The sequence below is a fragment of the Rhinoderma darwinii genome, chromosome 2 (assembly GCF_050947455.1).
Source record: "Rhinoderma darwinii isolate aRhiDar2 chromosome 2, aRhiDar2.hap1, whole genome shotgun sequence".
Lineage (NCBI taxonomy): Eukaryota > Metazoa > Chordata > Amphibia > Anura > Rhinodermatidae > Rhinoderma > Rhinoderma darwinii.
In genome coordinates, this window is record NC_134688.1 from 126,374,972 (window position 1) to 126,397,310 (window position 22,339).

The window sequence follows — 22,339 nt, forward strand, 5'->3', positions numbered from 1 at the left end:
TCCCCGCTCTGCTATGTGCTAGCCGCACTTTAGCTCCTTGAAGGAGCGGAATCCCCGTGTGTTCGGGGATTCCGCTCCTGGACAGAGCGCTTGATGTCTCTGTCCATATCTGGGCAGTGACATCAGGGGAAACTCCTGAAGCGGAATCCCCGAACACATGGGGATTCCCCTTCAGGAGTTGCCGCTGATGTCACTGTCCGGATCTGCCCGGCCCGGCACGGATGCATAACTTTATGCAAACCGGCCGGGCAGAATGGCCGATTTTACCGGCCGGCACTCGGGCTCGGACGCGACCCGGTCGTGTGAATCCCGCCTTAGGCTGGATTCACACGAGCATGTTTGGTCTGTAATGGACGGAACGTATTTCGGCCGCAAGTCCCGGACCGAACACACTGCAGAGAGCCGGGCTCGTAGCATCATAGTTATGTACGACGCTAGGAGTCCCTGCCTCGCTGCCGGACAACTGTCCCGTACTGAAAACATGTTTTCAGTATGGGACAGTAGTTCCACGGAGAGGCAGGGACTCCTAGCATCGTACATAACTATGATACTAGGAGCCCGGCTCCCTGCAGTGTGTTCGGTCCGGGACTTGCGGCCGAAATACATTCCGTCCTTTACGGACCGAACATACTCGTGTGAATCCAGCCTAAGGCTGGAAGTGGTGCCATTTGATTGACAGTTGCAGACAGGAGGGCATCATTTGGATTAGAGGGGGGCATCAGGCAGGAAAATGACTGCAATCATGTTACTGTACATGGCATGTTGTATCTGTTACATAAGTCACATGTTGTTATCTTAGACTTTAATGCTCTACTGCCAACTGTTAAATATAATTATTTATCCTTTACTACCACTATATCAAGTAAATAACTGGAAAAAACAAACCGTAAGCTCAGGGTGATAATGGAAATTTGGAAGGGCAAATACTGTACACACTGCAGTAATAAACTGGTTTCTGTGGGCACTATTATTTTACAATTATATTTTTTGCACTGCTTTTGAACTGATAACACTGCAGCCAAGTCAAGAAGACTTCCCTGATGTCATAAGAAGAAGGTGTATATAAAACGATGAAGAAATATTATTATTTTTATTATTATTTATTTATATAATGCCATCAAATTCCATATTTTACATATAATAATTGGAGTAACACATTGTAGCAATTACAATAGATTAATCAAAGTGAAACAATGATTACACAATACATTTGGTAGGAGCCCGGCCTACACGATGCTGCAATCTATACGGAATAGGGAATGGATACAAGAGGTAGTGGAAATGAGTTAGTGGCTCGAGATATGTTGGGCTGAAGTGGCGTTGCTTGCAATGCCTATTGAGGGACACATTAGGCTACTTGTCGGTAGAGGTCGTTTTCAGTGGGAGTTTGCAGGTTTGGAGAATGTCGGAGGGAATAAGTGAGGGAGTTCCAGAAGAAAGAGGAGGCACAGGAGAAGTCTTGTATATGAGAGATAAGAGTGGTAGAAAGTAAAATGTCAAAACTGGTTGGTTAAGATTAATCAATTAGAATTAATCTAAGAAGCATTACAACAATATATATGTATACAGAGCTGTTTTCTGGTCTGGATAATAGAAAGTCTGTGGTATTTAGCTTATAATCAAATAGTATTATTAGTTTGTCTTTAGTCCTTCTTAATCCCTGAGACAGCCATCACTTTTATTATGATGTTCATTACTTAATAGATATGAAACCGATTTGTGTGCCAAAATTATTCCCATCACGGACATGAGAAAAAAATTTGTCAGGATGGCAGGAGGTGCACAGGGTGATATTTTGACTCTTGTCCACTGTGGTGTCGTCTTGAATATTCTGTGGCAAAATACCCCCACGCTCCAGGAGGATCCTTTGATAAAGAGAGATGAAGAAAGCGGTAGACTTAGCTCATTAATGGTAAATCCCAGTTTTACAGTATATGTTCACCCAAATACAGTGATCCTTTTAATGGCAGGAGTATAATGAATACAGAAAATTCACAGGAAAGCGTAGCTCAGAAAACAGACCTTTCTAGTGGTTTGGAGAATTGACTTGTTCAAACATATTTTGGATCTTTCTCAATAACTACAAAGATCTTTTTTATAATTTATATTGGGAAGCGCAATATTTTTCCTGTATCACCATTTATACATTATGATATATACTCATCTTTTTTGGTGGTATATTATATTATTTTTACACACACACATATATATATATATATATATATATATATATATATATATATATATATATATATATATATTCAGCATGTGTGTGTGTGTGTGTGTGTGTGTGTGTTATTGTATACCACTAAGTAAATACAGTATATCATATTATCTGTGTTATGTTTTCTCGGCGACCCATGTTCCCACACTTTTCTAATATCGGGCGACTTTGTGCATAAGCTGAGCCAGGACTGGAGCTGGTGCAGAACTAAGGGGTTGGAGTAGATGTGGATATGTATGCAGCCAATTTGAAACATTCGGGCTATTAAATACATATCCTATGCCACAATATTTTAGTCATGTCAGGTCATCCAGTAGCTTGCTCACCTGAACTAGATCAAACCTAAATAAACCCCTTTTAAAACATTTTCAGCAATAACTTTCAGGACAAAGTACACAGCGCTGAAATTCACATGAATGTAAAATATAAACACGAATATATTTTTTAGCACAAAAGACTGTACAGAATGTTCTCCTGGCTAAATAAAACATTTTCCTCTGAGAACTTAGCTTATGAATTATTGACACAACCTAACATTATAGCGCTTTGAATCTTCCCCTTAAGTATATGACCCACTTACAGCATTTTTTTTTTAATGAAATCACTTTAAAAGATGTCTGTCATGATAAGGGCTTAAATGCACATCAGATACATTTAAAAAAAATTATATTTTATGATTTTTATTTTTTACTATTATAGCTATCTGCATGAAACCTGTGAAAATATTGCTAGTTATTCCTTACTTTATGTAAAACAACCCATAGGCCTTCTTTGGGGTCCATCTTTTTTTTTTTTCATGGGCATTGTTAACCTGTGCAGGATCTCACAGGGTCTAAGGTAACGTTTACATTACCAAACATGGGAGGGGGAAGCAGCTGAGGATCACCAGTACCTTATCTCCTACAAGAGTTGGGAAGGAGGGTGAACAAGCAAAATGTATGGCCGGATGGTATGATTACATGAAGTGAACCCTATTGTGACCTTGCTATGCTATCTTCCCTCTATATACGTCCTAGTCACATCATTAGGAAAACCCGACGGAATCCATTAAAGTCAAAGGGTTCCACTGATGCAGGTGTGAATAGGTCCCTAGGCTGTGATCACATCTGCGTTGGAGGATCTGTTAGGAGCTTCCATCACAGATAGGTCCAAAAATGACATACAAAAGCACAGTATGCTGCGCTATTTTGTCCAGTGAAATGACTGACACCATGATGGACATGATGGAAACCCAACAGACCACATTATAGTCAATGGTGTCCGTCGGGTGCCGTTGGTGTTCATCATGCGACAGATTCGTCAATGCCATTATTTTTGTTGTTCTGCTCCTGTAACACCGCAGAACAACGCAAATATAGAACGCAGATGTAAACAGAGCCTATGACACCTTTCCCTTCCTTATATTACTTGTTGGCTAGTGTACTTTACAATATTTTGTACCAAAAGAAAGGCACATTCTGTTAACCCCTTAATGACCAGCCTATTTTAGACCTTAATGACCAGGCTATTTTTTACGTTTTTCCATCGTCGCATTCCAAGAGCTATATCTTTTTTATTTTTGCGTCGACATCGCTGTATAAGTCTTGTTTTTTGCGGGACAAGTTGTATTTTTTAATAGCACCATTTTGAGGTACATATTATTTATTGATTAACTTTTATTAACTTTTTTTTGGGGGGGGGATAGAAAAAAATCTGAAATTTCGCCACTCTTTTTTGCACCCTAAATCTACGCCATTTACCGTGGGGTATAAATAATACAATAAGTTTATTCAGTGGGTTGTTACGATTGCAACGATACCAAATTTGTATAGTTTTTGTATGTTTCACTACTTTTACACAGTAAAAACGCTTTTTATTCAAAATTATTCGTTTTTGTGTCTCCATATTTGAAGAGCCGTAACGTTTTTATTTTTTCGCCGATGCAGTTGTATGAGGACTTTTTTTTTGCGGGAAGACATGTAGTTTTTATTGGTACCATTTTGGAGTAGATGCGACTTTTTGATCACTTTTTAATCAAATTTTTTTAAAGTCAGGATTCACAGAAAACAGCAATTTTTTCATCATTTTTTATTTAATTTTTTACGGCGTTCACCATGCGGGTTAAGTAATGTAATAGCTTTATAGTCGGGTCGTTACGGATACGGCGATACCAAATATGTGTAACTTTTTAAGGGGAAAAAGTGGGTTTTTCATTTTTTTTTCACATTTTTTTTAATTAACTTTATTAAACTTTTTTTTTAACTTTTTTACTAGTCACACTAGGGGACTTCACTATGCGATCCTCCGATCGCTATTATAATACACTTTTGTATTGCAGTGTATTACTGCCTGTCCGTTTAAAACGGACAGGCATCTGCTAGGTCATGCCTCTGGCATGATCTAGCAGGCATTCACCACAGGCAGACCTGGGGGCCTTTATTAGGCCCCCGGCTGCCATGGGAGACACAGAGACTCGACGATCTTATCGCCGGGTGTCGGTGGGAGAGAGAGGGAGCTCCCTCCCTCTCTCCAAAACCACTCAGATGCGGTGCTCGCTATTGAGCACCGCATCTGAGGGGTTAAACGGGTGAGATCGATACTGATATCGATCTCAACCGGCAGAGCAGGGACGCTCCCAGCCCTCAGCTGCCTCTGGCAGCTGAGAGCAGGGAGATTTGACAGCTCCCTGCTCTGTTTACTTATTCCGATGCCGCGACGTAAAAAGTCTATGGCATCGGAATAAGGCCCGTTAGTGACCGACGTAAAAAGACTATGGGCCGGTGACTAACGGGTTAATAAACCGTACACAAATTCAACTCCTATAAGCGACCACCTTTTTGTAGAAGCTTTTGAAAACAGTTGATATACTGAATTGGCTAATTGTAGATATGGTCCAAGCTAAATTAAATAAAATAAATGTGCACAAGGCCCCGGGACCAGATGGGTTACACCCTAGAATTCTTAAAGAGCTTAGTTCAGTTATTTCTGTCCCCCTTTTCATAATATTCAGAGAATCTCTAGTGACTGGAATAGTGCCAAGGGACTGGCGCAGGGCAAATGTGGTGCCTATTTTCAAAAAGGGCTCTAGGTCTTCCCCGGGTAATTATAGACCAGTAAACTTAACATCCATCGTGGGGAAAATGTTTGAGGGGCTATTGAGGGACTATATACAGGATTATGTGGCAAAAAATAGTATTATAAGTGACAGCCAGCACGGTTTTACTAAGGACAGAAGTTGTCAAACTAACCTGATCTGTTTTTATGAAGAGGTGAGCAGAAGCCTAGACAGAGGGGCCGCTGTGGATATAGTGTTTTTGGACTTTGCAAAGGCATTTGACACTGTCCCCCATAGACGTCTAATGTGTAAATTAAGGACTATAGGTTTAGAAAATATCGTTTGTAATTGGATTGAGAATTGGCTCAAGGACCGTATCCAGAGAGTTGTGGTCAATGATTCCTACTCTGAATGGTCCCCGGTAATAAGTGGTGTACCCCAGGGTTCAGTGCTGGGACCACTATTATTCAACTTATTTATTAATGGTATAGAGGATGGGATTAATAGCACTATTTCTATTTTTGCAGATGACACCAAGCTATGTAATATAGTTCAGACTATGGAAGATGTTCGTGAATTGCAAGCAGATTTAAACAAACTAAGTGTTTGGGCGTCCAGTTGGCAAATGAAGTTTAATGTAGATAAATGTAAAGTTAAGCATCTGTGTACCAACAACCTGCATGCATCATATGTCCTAGGGGGAGCTACACTGGCGGGTTCACTTGTTGAGAAGGATCTGGGTGTACTTGTAAATCATAAACTAAATAACAGCATGCAATGTCAATCAGCTGCTTCAAAGGCCAGCAGGATATTGTCTTGTATTAAAAGAGGCATGGACTCACGGGACAGGGATGTAATATTGCCACTTTACAAAGCATTAGTGAGGCCTCATCTAGAATATGCAGTTCAGTTCTGGGCTCCAATTCATAGAAAGGATGCCCTGGAGTTAGAAAAAATACAAAGAGCAACGAAGCTAATAAGGGGCATGGAGAATCTAAGTTATGAGGAAAGATTAAAATAATTAAACCTATTTAGCCTTGAAAAAAGACTAAGGGGGGACATTATTAATTTATATAAATATATTAATGGCACATACAAAAAATATGGTGAAATCCTGTTCCATGTAAAACCCCCTCAAAAAACAAGGGGGCACTCCTTCCGTCTGGAGAAAAAAAGGTTCAACCTGCAGAGCTGACAAGCCTTCTTTACCGTGAGAACTGTGAATCTATGGAATAGCCTACCGCAGGAGCTGGTCACAGCAGGGACAGTAGATGGCTTTAAAAAAGGCTTAGATAATTTCCTAGAACAAAAAAGTATTAGCTCCTATATGTAGAAATTTTTCCCTTCCCTTTTCCCGTCCCTTGGTTGAACTTGATGGACATGTGTCTTTTTTCAGCCGTACTAACTATGTAACTATGTAAATATTTATAAAAAGTGTCTAAAAAATATAATAAATTTGGTGCACCCCATGTATAGTACACAACTTTTTTGCTGCAAATTGTGCCAAAATTGTAGCGCATTTTGCTTAGTGAATCTCCCCTATAATTTACAACAATTTTCCTACACATTCTAAATAATAATGATTTTACCTGGAAAAGTATAGTAATACATGAAACTCAACTGGCAACATCAAAGAATCTTGTAGTTTTATATGTAGTATTAAAGGCTACGTACACCTTTGAAAGTTATTTTTTATATTTTTTCAATACAAATGTTTATCAGTGTGTTTGGTGCAACTTTCTAAATACTTTTTAGTAGAAATAATTTTTACTTTTGGGGATACAGCTGCTTTGTATTCTATATACAGAGCAGCTGTATCTTGCGCTGAGACATGAATCAGCGGCACTGACGGGTTCTGTTAAAGCGATCACGCAGGATCCACCACTTAGATGTGATCGGTAACAGCTCGATCCTGCGTGTCAGAGACAGGCAGGACCCTCTGACACTGAACACGTCAGTGCTACTGACCTGATGGATTCAGGTCTCAGCGCAAGATACAGCTGCTTTGTATACAAAGCAGCTGTATTTCAAAATGCAAAGATTATTCTTAATAAAAAGTATTTAGAGAGTTGCACCAAACACACCGATAGACATTTTTATTTAAAGAAAAAAAAAAAAACTATTTCAAAGGTGTACATAGCCTTCAAGTGTATTTTTCAAAAAGTTATTCAATACACTGAAGCAAGGAATACAAGCTTGGCAGCAAAGTTGTCCCTTTAACTTGGTGGTTGAACACACAAAATGTAGAATCAGGATTATTTATGAGTCTTTTGCAGTCTACAACATCTATGGGAAATTGTTGCTGAAGATCACGTTCGACAAACTTCTGACATGTCATAGTGACATGTTAGAAGTTTTGATTGGTGGGGGTCCGAGCATTGAGGCCCCCACCAATCGCTAAAACTAAGCCGCAGAAGCGCTCAAGTGAGTGTTCAGCCGCTTCGTTTCTGTTCGGCTTTTTCCGTAAAGCCGATGTATCGGAGTACGGGCTCATAGACTTTCTACTGAGCCCGTACTCCGATACATTGATTTCCGGAAAAAGCCAAACAGACACTAAGTGGCTGAGCGCTCACACGAGCACTTCTGCTGCTTCATTTTAGCGATTGGTGGGGTCTCAGTCCTCGGACCCCCACCAATCAAAACTTCTGACATGTCACTATGATATGTCAGAAGTTTGTCGAACGTTTAGTTACCCTTTAAGAGAAACGTATGAAATAGTATTCTAAGCACTATAGGTAAAAGAGGCAAGGACTGGCTTACCGAGTTGCTCTTCGGATATCAACATAGGGTTTAGGGGACTCAAACTGACGGACACACTGTGGTTCAATGTCATAGAAGGCTTTGGATTCCTCTTGTGTTAATGTAAAACAGCACGGGCCTACTGATGGGCCGAGGACGACCTGTATGTCCTTCACATCACACCCGTATTCTGATATCATGGCGTTTACTGTGGCCATCGAGACTCCTAGCAAGGTGCCTTTCCAGCCTAAGAAAAATATACAGACATTTAGGTTGTAGTCACATTATGAACAAAAAGTTTAACATTTACTATTCCCTGTACTAGGTTGTTTAGGGTGTTTACTAGAAATGCTTAACAGATAATTATCAATAGTATAGCTAGAGAGCAAAAACGGATGTATATACTATTAAAGCTTCGTTCACATCTGCGTCGGGTTTCCGTTCGTGGGTTTCGTGGGTTTCTGTTTGTCTCTGTTCCGCAAGTTTTCCACTTTTTGGATGGAATCAATAGCGCAGTCGAGTGCGCTATTGAAACCTTACGGAACTAAGACAAACAGAAATCATTAGCAAAGGTAGCGTTACCATTGAAATCAATGGTAATGCTAACGGAAAGCCATGGTTTCCGTTCGGTTTCTGTTCGTGGGAAAGGTATGACGGAACCCACAAACGGAACCCCAATGCAGTTGTGAACGAAGCCTAACACACGCACTATGCTTAAAATAATATTATACACTTTATAATACACCTTTCATTCATTCAACATATTTTGTTCTGAGTAGACTGTATAGCTGTCCCTTCTCCCTTCCTATAGATATCACAGTGCTCTCACATTTTGCATAGATGGCCTGTTCTTTTACATTTTTTTCAATTACATAATACACATTTTTGATATTTCACAAAAGGGCTCTCAGCTATTTATATTATACTGACATTGCAACAACATTCTTACTGCAAGCAGAAGGTGCAGTATTTTTTCCTGCACTGCAGTATCCGAGGTTCCCCTGAGTAATGGCCTTGGGCTAAAAACTACTGAAAGTGCTCTAGGTGATGTCATGTCCTATAGGACCAAAAATACAGTATAAAAAATAGACTGTGTAGTTAAATATAACCTTCTAATGTGACTGTATCACTGTGCAGTCTTCATGATGTATCATTGCTCTACTTTTGGAATTGTTCATTATCTTTCAGCAAAAAATGTCATCTTTATATTTACAATGTCAATAGGGAGGATCAATAAAATGATGCTTATGATAAAGCAATTTGAGATGATAAAAGCAATTTGCCAGGTTTGAGATCTGCGAATCCATTATGATTTTTTCATCCTTCAAGATTGTATTGGTGAGACATGTATATAATGCCCAGGTGTCGTAAAACTATCAATATTTTATTAAATGTAAAGAATCCTGGGTAGGACAAGGCATACATGTGGCATATCATAACTACTAGCAGGGAGCCAAATAGAACTTATCTGTAAACTGATGTCAATGTTGTTAGCAGCCAGCACTTGGATAGTTTGAAATAGGACTGTGTGTAGCTACAGCGCCATCTATTGTTTTACTAGATACTGCACATTTAGAACTTCACCACATTGTGTTTAACCCCTTCCCTCTTTGGCCACTTTTGACCTTCCTGACAGAGCCTCATTTTTCAAATTTGACATGTTTCACATTATGTGGTAATAACTTTGGAATGCTTTAACCTATCCAAGCGATTCTGAGATTGTTTTCTCGTGACTTTGGACTTTATGTACTTTATGTTACTGGCAAAATTTGCTCGATACATTCAGTATTTAATTGTAAATAAAACAACAAAATTAGGCGAAAAATTGCAAAAATTAGCATTTTTCTAAATTTACTTTGTAAGACAGGCAGTTATACCACACAAAATAGCCGCTACTTAACATCCCCCATATGTCTACATTAGATTGACATCGTTTTTTGAACATCCTTTTATTTTCTAGGACGTTACAAGGCTTAGAACTTTAGTAGCAATTTCTCACATTTTCAAGAAAATGTCAAAAGGCTATTTTTACAGGGGCCAGTTCAGTTGTGAAGTGGCTTTTAGGGCCTTATATATTAGAAACCCCAAAAAAGTCACGCCATTTTAAAAACTTCACCCCTCAAAGTATTCAAAACAGAATTTAGAACGTTTCTTAACCCTTTAGACGTTTCACAGGAATTAAACCGAAGTAGAGTTGAAATTTACAAATCTAATTTTTTGTTGTTGCAGAAATTCATTTTTTGTAACATAAAGTTTTACCAGAGAAATGCAACTCAATATTTACTGCCCAGGTTCTGCAGTTATAGGAAATATCCCACATGTGGCCCTAGTGTGCTAATACAGAGGTGTAGCTAGGTTCTCCTGCACCCGGGGCAAAGATTCAGCTTGGCGCCCCCCCTCCCCCAAACTCTTTCCCGACATCTCCTTCCCACTCACCATGTTTGCTTTCTCAACCAATCAATTAGGTGTAACTTTTTTTTTTCACTTTTTTTTTAATGTAACTGAAGCATAAAGCCATTTGTACATTTTACAAGCAGTCTAGTTCTATGTGCGGTCCTTGTTTTGCGGATCCGTGATATGCAGCCGTATAAATGGCAACGGATGTGTTCTTGAGGCCTTCGGCCTCATGCCCACTTCAGTTTTTTTCATCAGGGTGCTATCCGTTGTTTGAACTGATAGCAACCTGACACATTCATTTCAATGGGGCCATGCACACTTCTGATGTTTTAACGGAACCATGCCGCCGTTCCCTCAAAAATAGGGCAGGTCCTACTCCTGCCCGTTTTTGACAGAACAGTCTCGGCCTTTGCATTTATTTGGTCCGTGAAACAACGGAATGCACACGGAAGCCATCCGTGTGAGGTCCGTGATTCACGGAACCGTCATTAGCGGCAGTACAACGGCCAACGGAAGTGTGCATAAGGCCATACAGTCAAATCCTTCCTCCCCCACTAAAACAATTTATACAGAATCCCCTCATCCCACACATAATATTGACAGTCTAATCCCCCCTCCCACACAAAAACGATTTATAAGCACACACCTACACACACACACACACACACACACACACACACACACACTATACACACACACACACACACATTATATATACACACACACACACACACACACACATTATATACACACACACACACACACACACACATTATATACACACACACACATTATATACACACACACACACACACACACACACACACAGCTGTACTTATCAGTCGGGGGCTACGTGGAGTGATCTTCATGTTATGAGGGGTCACATGTTGCAGTCAGGAGGAGAGCTGTGTGTAAGACTGCTCCTCCCCAGTCCTCTCTTCCTCCATCCTCCCTGCCTGTCTGCTAGCTGGGTTTGAACACTTCAATTGTGTTCTCCTCACAGGCAGAGTGTATGGCCGGCTGCATTATATGACGTCACATGTGACGTATAATGCAGCCGTCCAGAGCACACACGCTCTAGAGAACATCGTGCATTACATTACACAGCTCCCGCTCCTGTCCCATGCTCTGCCCATGGCACTAAATGTCTGTGGGGGTACCGGCCCCGAGGGCACATGCCTCCACTCCCCTGGTCGGCGCCCTCCTTCCTACCCTTGTAGTTGTGCCCGGGGCACATGCCCCACCTGCCCCCCCCCCCCCACCCTCTAGCTACCCCCCTAGCTAATGGACTGAAGCACCAGCCTCAGAAGCAAAGGAGCACCTAGAGGATTTTGGGCCTCCTTTTTATTATAATATATTTTAGGCACCATATCGGGTTTGAAGAGCTCTTGGGGTGCCAAAACAGTGGAAACCTCCCACAAGTGACCCCATTTGGGAAACTACACCCCTTAAGGAAATGATCTAGGGGTATAGTGAGCATTTTGAACCTGCAGGTTTTTTGCAGAAATTATTGGAAGTAGGCCGTGAAAATGAAAATCTACATTCTTTCAAAGAAAATGTAGGTTTAGCTAATTTTTCCTAATTTCCACAAGGACTAAAGGAGAAAAAGCACCACAACATTCGTAAAGAAATTTCTCCCGAGTAAAGCAGTACCCCACATATGGTAATAAACGACTGTTTGGACACATGGCAGGGCTTAGAAGGGAAAGTGCGCCATTTGGCTTTTGGAGCTCAAATTTAGCAAAACAGTAGAAACCCCCCACAAGTGGCTACATTTTGGAAACTACACCCGATGAGGAAATTATCTAGAGGTATAGTGAGCATTTTAACCACGCAGGTTTTTTTGCAGAAATTATTGGAAGTAGGCCGTGAAAATGAAACTCTACATTCTTTCAAAGAAAATGTAGGTTTAGCTAATTTTTTCTCATTTCCACAAGGACAAAAGGAGAAAAATCACCACAACATTTGTAAAACAATTTCTCCCGAGTAAAACAATACTCCACGTGTGCTTATAAACGGCTGTTTGGACACACGGCAGGGCTTAGAAGGGAAAGAGCGCCATGTGGCTTTCGGAGCTCAAATTTAGCAGGAATGGTATGCAGAGGCCATGTCGTATTTTCAAAGCCCCAGTGTGACCAAAACAGTGAAAACGCCCAAAAAGTGACTCCATTTAGGAAACTACATCCGTTCAGGAATTCATTTAGGGGTGTAGTGAGCACTTTGACCCCACAGGTGTTTCATCGAATTTATTAGAACTAATATGTGGTCATAATCTGCTGTTTGGGCACACGGCAAGGATCAGAAGAGAAGGAGCGCCATTTGGCTTTTGGAGCACAGTTTTTGCTGGATGTTGGATTGGTTTCTTGACACCATGTCGCTTTTACAAAGCCCCCAAGGTACAAGTACAGTGGAAACTACCCAAAAGGGACTCCATTTGGGATACTACACCCCTTTAGGAATTCATCTAGGGGTGTAGTGAGCATTTTGACCCCACAGGTGTTTCATAGAATTTATTAGAATTGGGCAGTGAAAATAAAAATTACATTTTTTTCCAACAAGACGTAGCTTCAGCGCAAAATGTTTCATTTTCTCAAAAAATAAAGGAAAAAAAGAAGCCCAATATTTGTAAAGCAATTTCTCCCGAGTACTGCAATACCCCGTATGTGGTCATAAACTGATTTTTGGGCACACGGCAGGGCTCAGAAGGGAAGGAGCACCATTTGGCTTTCAGAGTACAGATTTTTCTGGATTGGTTTCTGGTCGCTATGTAGCATTTACAAAACCCCTGTGGGACCAAAACAGTGGAAATCCCCCAGAAGTGACTCCATTTTGGAAACAACACCCCTCAAGTTATTCACCTAGGAGTGTAGTGAGCATGTTAACCCCGCAGGTGTTTTGTAGAAATTAGTGTGCACTCTATATTGTGGAGTGAAAATTTGATTTTTTTGCATAGATATGCCAATATGGGGTGCCCACCATAACAAGACAGCTTTCTAATTATTATGCTGTGTTTCCCGCTTTTAGAATCACCCTACATGGGGCACTAATCTTTTGCCTGGACATTCGACAGGGCTCAGGAGTGAAAGAGTACCATGCGAAATTGAGGCCTAATTTGGCAACTTACAAAGTATTGGTTCACAATTGCAGAGGCTCTGATGTGAAATAAAAAAAAAACTGAGAAGTGACCCCATTTTAGAAACTACACCCCTCAAGGCATTTATTAAGGGGAGTAGTGAACATTTTCACCCCACAGGTCTTTTCCATAAATGATTGCGCTGCGGATGGTGAAAAGTAAAAACTTCAATTTTTCCCCAGATATGCCAATTCAGTGGCAAATATGTCGTGCTCAGCTTATGCCACTGTAGAGACACACCACAAAAATTGTTAAAAGGGTTCTCCCGGGTATGGCAATGCCATATATGTGGAAGTGTACTGCTGTTTGGGCACGCTGTAGAGCTCAGAAGGGAGGGAGCGCCATTTGGCTTTTGAAGCTTAGATTTTGCTTGGTAGTAGTTTTGTTTGGTGTTTTACTGGTATTTCAGTTTATAATGTGGGGGTACATGTAACCTGTGCGGAGTACATCAGGGGCATAGTCAGGTGGTATAATAATGGGGTAAACAATAAAATAATCCATAGATGTGTGTTACGCTGTGAAGAATCCTTTCTGCACAGGCCGGTGTCGCACTGATAAATAGTGTCTTTACTTATCCCCCTTTTGGTACACACTCCGCACCTTTGCAGTTTGTGGAATTTTGCTGGGAAGTGTTGTTCTGGTATAATACGGGCACCCTCTGTTCCATCAGATATGTTTGGGCCCTCCCCTTCCTGGTTCCCTAATTTTAGGGCCCCGATAAATCGCCTCTTGAAACAGATGAAATGTTCCCCTCTTATCTGCACAACCGCATATTTTTATTTCCTGACTTATTGGAGCCTTAACTAATTACATTTTTTCATAGACGTAGCGATATAAGAGCAATTTTTTTGCGAGACGAGCTATAGTTTTTATAGATACCATTTTTGGATACATGCGACTTTTTGATCACTTTTTATTTCAATTTTTGTAGGGCAAAGTGCCCAAAAAACAGAAATTCTGGCATTGTTTTTTGCGTTTTTTTTTTTACGCCGTTTACCACGTGGAATAAATAACATTATATTTTTATAGTTTAGGCCATTACGGTGGCGGCGATACCAAATATGTATGGTTTATTTAATTTTTTCAATAATAAAGGACTTGATAAGGGAAAAAGGGCGATTTGTGTTTTATTTTATTACTTGAAACTTTTATTATATTTTTTACAAATTTATTTTCAATTCTTTTTACACTTTTCTTTAGTCCCACAAGGAGACTTGAAGGATCAAATGCCATATATGTTTTTCGAATACATTGCACTACCTATGTAGTGCAATGTATTAGATCTGTCAGTTATTCACTGACATCAAGCCGATTAGGCTTCGCCTCCGGGCGGGGCCTAATCGGCTTCCGTAATTGCAGAAAGGAGCCCATTGTTAGGTCTCCTGTTGCCATAATAGCAGTCGGCAGACGTGCGATTGCAGGGCACAGCTGCCGATCTGCTAACAACCACAAGGATGCAGCGTTCACATCCCCATCTAAGGGGTTAATGGCAAGGATCGGAGCTAGCTCTGGTTCCTGCCGTTACAGGTGGATTTCAGCTGTAACATACAGCTGACGTCCACCGCTGATGATGCTAGCTCATCTCTTGAGACGGCGCCATCTTGCCGACGGCTACGGAAGCCTTTCAGGCCCTGCCTCCAGACAGGGAGCTGAAAGTTTTCCGTGCTAGGCAGACTGGGAGGCCAGTATTAGGCCTTCGGTTGCCATTTCAGCCACCGACACCCTGCCGATTTCATTGCTGTAGTGTCGATGAGCTGCAAACACCTTAAATGCAGCGATCACTTTTGACGGCTGCATTTAAGGGGATAATGCCAGGGATCGAAGCTAACTTCGGTCCCCGACATTACAGCAGGATGTCAGCTGTAAGATACAGCTGACATCCAGGGAAGATGACACCGACTCAGCTTCTGAGCCGCTGCCATGCATTTGTCGTAAGTATACGACCTTTTGCGGGAAGCACTGGCTTTCCATGACGTATACTTACGACAAATGTCGGGAAGGGGTTAAAGAGGCTCTGTCACCAGTTTATAAGTGCCCTATCTCCTACGTAATCTGATAGGTGCTGTAATGTAGATAACAACAGTGGTTTTTATTTTGAAAAACGATAATTTTTGAGCAAGTTATGAACAATTTTAGATTTATGCTAATTAGTTCTTAATGACCAAGTGGGCGTTTTTTAACTTTTAACCAAGTGGGCATTGTAAAGAGAAGTACATGACGCAGACCAATCAGCGTCATACACTTCTCTTCATTCATGCCCACGTGATCTCGCGAGATCACGCTGTGACGGGACTTCCTCCCACAGGTTCTTCATCGGAGCCATGGAAGACCGAACAGACATCGCCTCCAGACGCCGCAGATTCGGGTAAACATCCTGGCACGGCTGGAGGCGATGTCTGTTGACTCTTCCATCATGCCAGTGAAGGACATGTGGGAGGAAGTCCCGTCACAGCGCGATCTCACGAGATCACGCTGTGCAGTGAAACAAGCTGGGCTGGAATAAAAGAGAAGTGTATGACGCTGATTGGTCAGCATCATACACTTCTCTTTACAACGCTCACTTGGTAAAAAGTTAAGAAACGCCCACTTGGTCATTAAGAACTAATTAGCATAAATCTCAAATTGTTCATAACTTGCTCAAAAATGATCATTTTTCAAAATAAAAACCACTGTTGTTATCTACATTACAGCGCCTATCAGATTAGGTAGGAGATACTGCACTTATAAACTGGTGACAGAGCCTCTTTAAAGGAATAAGGATATATTGTAATTTATATATTTTTACCCTTTAATCCTAGTTGGTTTTTGTTTTTTTGTTGTTTTTAAATGGTGCAATACATGTTATGTTTTAATACATTAAAGTGTATTATTGCTAAGTAATTGCAGGTTCCAGCATATAGCCATGTCACTCAGATCAGTCCTCAAATAAATGTTATAAAATAACATAAAACTTTATACTGGACACAATACAGTAAATAGTATTACCAGAATGGGCTGCTCCACATGCCTTTTTAACTGGATCACAGAACAGAATTGGTATACAGTCTGCCCCAGGAGCAGCTATAGTCACAGCCTTCTGATTGGTCACTATCCCATCATAGTACGGAGGCTCTGGTTTTTCCATTATCCAAACAATCTCAGCATGGTCAACCTGCAAAAAGAAGTTTAACATTTACAAAACAGTTATTGATTATTATTGAACAAGTAATAATTTCCTGTTGCTTATATAGCGCCAACATATTCCACAGTGCTGTACAGAGATTGTCATCACTCGCATCAGTTCCTGTTTCTCGATAGCAGAAGAGGGAAGTGCAGAAACATGGAGAGGCGAGTAGCTAAATGTCTGGTCTGAGGTCTGTAAAGGGGTAATTTGGGGTCTAGTCTGGAGTCTGTAAATGGAGGTCTGAAAACAGGGAGGTCTTGGGTCTGCAAACAGAAGATGCCTGGTCTGGGGTCTGTATATAGGGGGGTCTTGTCTGTGGTCTGTATACAGATATGGTTCTGATGTCAGGTCTCAGCCCCTTTAAGAGCGGGCACAAGCGTGCACACGCACCAGACTTCTCATGAACTTGTACCCGTGAGTACCCTGGACTATAAGAGGGCTCCAGTCCCCTGCTTCTATGCCTAAGCGTTGTTGATGTTTCCTAAGTTTGTCTATGTGATGGCCTCCTAGAGTTTTCCTGTTCCTGTTCCTGTTCCCTGCATTCCATACTATCCTGGTCGAGCACTGTGCTGTGCCAAAGTCGTGTCGTGCTGTATCCTACGTCTGATCTGCTTCACCTCGCCTGACGTCTACCTGCTGCCTAGTCCAAGCCGAGCCTGCCCTGCTGCTGTCCGAGCTGCCACAGGTACCTATACGAACTATAGACATTGACCTGCGCCCTGTTGGCCAGCTGCCTTAACGCCAAGGCGGTACAGCCCAGTGGGTCCACAGACTCTTCGTGACAATCTGTATACTAATCTTTTATATTTGGGCGTTGTGGCAAAAAGCCGCCAGATTTGTGCCAGACAGGTCTTTCTTTGTTCACTATTCGCAACCTAACTAAATGGGCTGCACACGCCTATGGTGCTAAATGTGCACATATAAGTCTATACGTTATCGGAGAGTTACTGTGCATAGGGAGAAAAGTGTTAATTAGTGGCTGGAGGGCAGGGGCACCATCAATATATGAATATACTTGGACTCAAGCCCTGTATCGCGTCTGGTGGACATCAAGTGTAACAACTAAATTCTCCTAAACAATGGCGATTTACTTAATAATTGACCACTGAAATCAGCATGTCTGTCACTTCTTCATGCTGCCCTTAGATAAGGCAGCATAAATATTTGACAGATCTGCTTTAGAGGCGTTGTTCGGTGCTTAGGAAAAAAAAAACTCAAAACATTACTAAAATGGTTCTGTCATCATAAAACCTTACATCCAATAAGAAAACGTCTTTAAGGGTTACTTACCGAACCCCCATATAGCAGCACACAGTGTCTTCAACTTCCGCTTATGAGGAGGGACTACAAGTCCAGGCATCCCCTTTTCTCCTCTCAGCAAATTATTTCCTGTCCACCCTTTGTCTTAGTGACTGCAGTCACAGAACAGAGTGGTCGCAGTGAAAGCTCCTGGCGGCTATATGATAGACGACGCGCCGACACAAACGGAAGCAGGAGACACCCCTGAGTCACCTGGGGCTGTGTCGACGCGTCATCAAGTAAGAGGGAACTACAGCATTACTCGCACCACGTGACCGGGTTTTAGATTGAAGATTGTGCACACATTTAAAAACAAAAGTATATTAGTAAGTAACTTCCTTTCAGGTAATAGAATGAATAATCACCATTGTTAGGTCTCCGGACAACTAGGTAGGTAGGTAGGTCTGTAGGTAGTTAGGTAGGTTTGTATGCGTATATAATTATATTCATAGGGGGGGGGTTTATACACCTTTCTATGTTAGTTTTCTGGCTTTTTGCGACATCCTTAACACTTTTGTGAAAAGGAGGGGTGGCTTCCAAAAAGGGAAAGTGACCACAGTAGCCCGTCAAATTTATAGCATGGATTTTACTCTGTGGGGCGTACCAAGGTAGAGACCTGTCCTGGGCCCCTTACTTTGCCCCATGACAAAAAAAAAAAGTATGCTCACCTCACTGCTCCTCTTCTCCCCTCTGAATTCCCTCAGGCTCCCTCAGCATGTGCCGGCTCATACAACTTACTGACGCCAGGCAGCATCAAGACATTGTATGTGACGCAGCACTAAGGACGCCGAGTGCAGTCTCATATAAGGCCCTAACCCTGCTTGGTGTCAAGACTTTTGATTACCTGAGTCACACTGAGGGATCCTGAAGGGAGAATTGAAGAAGAGCGGTGAGGTGAGTATACATGTTTTCTATTTTATGTCCAATTCGGGGGAATGGATGGTGCACGGCTGCGGTTGTTACACCCAGGGGAGGACATACCATATGTGCGACCTGTGCAGCTGCACAAGGGCCCAGCAGGAAAGGGGGCCATTTACTACCTCAAAAGCAACTAGCAGAATCCTACTGTCTATTACATTGCATGTAAGGGACTGAACTAATGAATTCCATAGCTCACAATTACTGGTGAATTGTTGGAGAGATATGAGGGGGGTGCTCTATGATGTAATGCTCTATGATTTGAGAGCAAGGGGCCCATAAACTGTTCAAGCACGGGGGCCCACTGCTGCCTACGCCCACCCCTGGTTACGCCACAATTGTGGAGCATGGCCAGCGGAAAGATGCGATAGCTTTATTAAAAGGCGTGAAATTACCTTCACAGGAACATACGTCTGAGGATCAAATCCTGCAACCTTTCCAAGACGGCTGAAGTTTTCTGCAATAACCCCCTTTGGATCTCTTCTTTTTGAACCGCAGAAAAGATTTAAGGAGCTGAGGGTCGGTATAGAGGATACGCCACCACATCGTGTACTAAATCCGTGAAGGAAGATATCCTCTGTAGATAGACCGGTATTTGAAGAGAGATGAATTAATGGAAATTAGCAATGGGTATACAACAAAAAGTTATTTTTCATGCATTAAATGAGTTTTCCTTTTTAAAGCTTCTGCTACACAGGTATGATATATTTACTTCTCTAGTGTGCTGGATTTCAGGTATACAGACACCTGCCTTTATACTATTAACAGTTTGCTGTATGTGCTGATGTCTATAGAAAAGTAATGCAAGTGAAATAATATACAGTTGTATAGCACCATCTACAGGATGTTAAGAAGAATGCATACGACAGCTCTAGTAATCTTACAAAACACTCTTAAAGGGAGTCTGTCACCAGAATGTCCGAGTTAAACTAGTAACAGGGTATTTTAGAGGAGACTAACCTGTTTCTAACGTTTATTTTAATTTTCTGCTTACTGCCTCCTTTGTAGAGAAATAAGTTTTATTACGTTTATGCTAATGAGCATTTAGGTGCAACGAGGGCAATACCATTGCACCTAAATGCTCTTACTTCGCTCCTAAGTTCAACCCCCCTCAATCTCTTCTTACATTGATTGACAGGCCAGGCAGCATAATCTGCGCGTTCATTCCTGGCCACGTACTATCTGTAACACGTGTGCGTCCCTGCTCTTCACTCGGTGCATCCGCAATACGATCTTTCTGCTCGACGGTCTAATCGGCAGTACTGCGCACGCGCCGAATAAAGAGCAGAGACGCCTAAATGCTCATTAGCATAAACTTAACTTATCCTTTCTCTACAAAGGAGGCAGTCAACAGAAATTGAAAATAAACGTTAGATACAGGTTAGTCTCCTCTACAATACCCTGTTACTAGTTTAATACGGACATACTGGTAACAGACTCACTTTAAGGGGTTTTTACACAGGACGATTATCAGGCAGATGAGCGTTAATATAATGCTAGTTGCCGATAATTGCCCTGTGTAAACAGGGCAGTGATCAGCAGATGAACGAACAAACGCTCGATCATCTGCTGGTCGTATCGTTTTAAAAAAGTAAAAGATTATAGTTGTCGGCAGCACATCTCCCTGACGCGCTGCCGACATGATGATAATGCATGGGGACGAGCGATCAGAGTAACGACCGCTCGTCCCCATCCATAACTCCGTGTGACAAGAGCAAGCGAGTGCCAATCAACGATGTCTCGTTGATCGGTGCTCGCTGCACCGCCTGAGAGTGGGCCGGCGTAAAAAGGCCCTTAAAGAGGCTCTGTCACCACATTATAAGTGCCCTATCTTCTACATAATGTGATCAGCGCTGTAATGTAGATTACAGCAGTGTTTTTTATTTAGAAAAACTATCAATTTTGACGGAGTTATGACCTATATTAGGTTTATGCTAATGACTTTCTTAATGGACAACTGGGCGTGTTTTACTTTTTGACCAAGTGGGATTTGTGGAGAGAAGTGTATGACGCTGACCAATCAGCGTCATGCACTCCTCCATTCATTTACAGAGCACATAGTGATCTAGCTAGATCATGATGTGCAGTCACATACTCACACATTAATGTTACTGAAGTGTCTTGACAGTTAATAGACAGCACTACCGGCCAGGACGTGATGTCTATTCACAATCCCGACACTTCGGTAACATTTGTCTGGGATTTACAGCACAGCAAGCGTAATCTCGCGAGAAAACACAATTAGTCGCCTAGTCCTATAAGTGATTTCTGTAGCCTGGACAGTATAATACCCATAGTATAATTATACTGCTAATACCCATGCGAGGAGATGCCATTGATTCTTAGTACATATACTGTGTTAAGTGGCCAGGTAAACCGGTTCTGTATAAATTACTGCAAAGCTTTGTTACCTACCAGTAAGAGGAGGACAAAAAAAATTCCCAGGTCACATGGGTCTGACAAACAATGACTCTTCTTCAGCTCCACCTTTGTGTATTCTTCAACTAACCCATGGCATATATGCCAACATCTATAAGCACAGCATATTACTTGTAGCGTTCAAGCATTATTTACCTGGAATTCTCTGTGATTTAAGGATGATGAGCTCCCCTTTCAGACTTGGTAGGCTTTGTAGGTATGACTTGATGTTTTTTCTTGCAAGTTCTTTAGAGTCTTCATCAGCCGAATCATGCTTTTGTTGTTCTGTGCCACATAGTGGCATGAAGTTCTCATTGTTATGATGTACATTAAAATATTCCAATGTGAATGTGTACACAGCAGTAAAAAGTTGGTCTAAATATACATCCATTTCTAGTTTCCGTTGCTTGGGCATAATAAGAAGTGCAGTGCTTTTGTTCAGTTCATCTATTTCTTGTTTGATGGTATAAAGTATAGCAGCCATATTTGTGTCCTTCACAATCTTAAATCCATTTTTCAAACTATCAAGGTCTATTTCTGGTGTGCTAGAAAATATATCAGAATTATTTTCCTTATATATAGGATCCTGGTAGCACATAAAGTAAGTGAATGGTCTATTAGTGCCATAGCGTTTCTGAATAATACGCCAAATGTGCTGTAAATCTTTGTTGAGGCTTCTACTTTTATGGCAACCATAGTTAAAAAAGTCTATCAGTACTACTTCTTCCTTACACGTTTCTTCAACCATTTTGGTTCTGTAATACAAAATTGGGACATTTATGAAAACATTTCCCAGGTTATATAGGCATGAAAAAGTAGCTCTGCTATACAAAACTTTCAGACTTTTAAAAAAGTGAAGATAATATTAAAGAGAAACTTTCACCTGCCCATACATGTGCAGCATGTAAGGGGCAGGGCTGCACATACCCTGGGGCACTTTACATTTTTTTTCTATCCTCCTCTGTTATTTAGATATCGGCTATACTTGGCGCCCGATATTTAAATAACCCCCTG

General features: G+C 41.4%; 1 protein-coding gene across 1 annotated transcript; it reads right to left on the reverse strand.

The window, feature by feature from the left end:
* Positions 1 to 1,122: 1,122 nt before the first annotated feature.
* Positions 1,123 to 22,073, reverse strand: LACC1 (laccase domain containing 1). Its single transcript, XM_075850238.1, has 5 exons — positions 21,482 to 22,073; positions 19,303 to 19,484; positions 16,513 to 16,678; positions 8,019 to 8,244; positions 1,123 to 1,865 (listed from the first exon to the last, which is right to left on the reverse strand). Exons 1-5 carry the CDS (start codon positions 22,071 to 22,073, stop codon positions 1,694 to 1,696), a joined length of 1,338 nt encoding a protein of 445 aa, XP_075706353.1. The 3' UTR covers positions 1,123 to 1,693.
* Between the last annotated feature and the right edge of the window lie 266 nt (positions 22,074 to 22,339).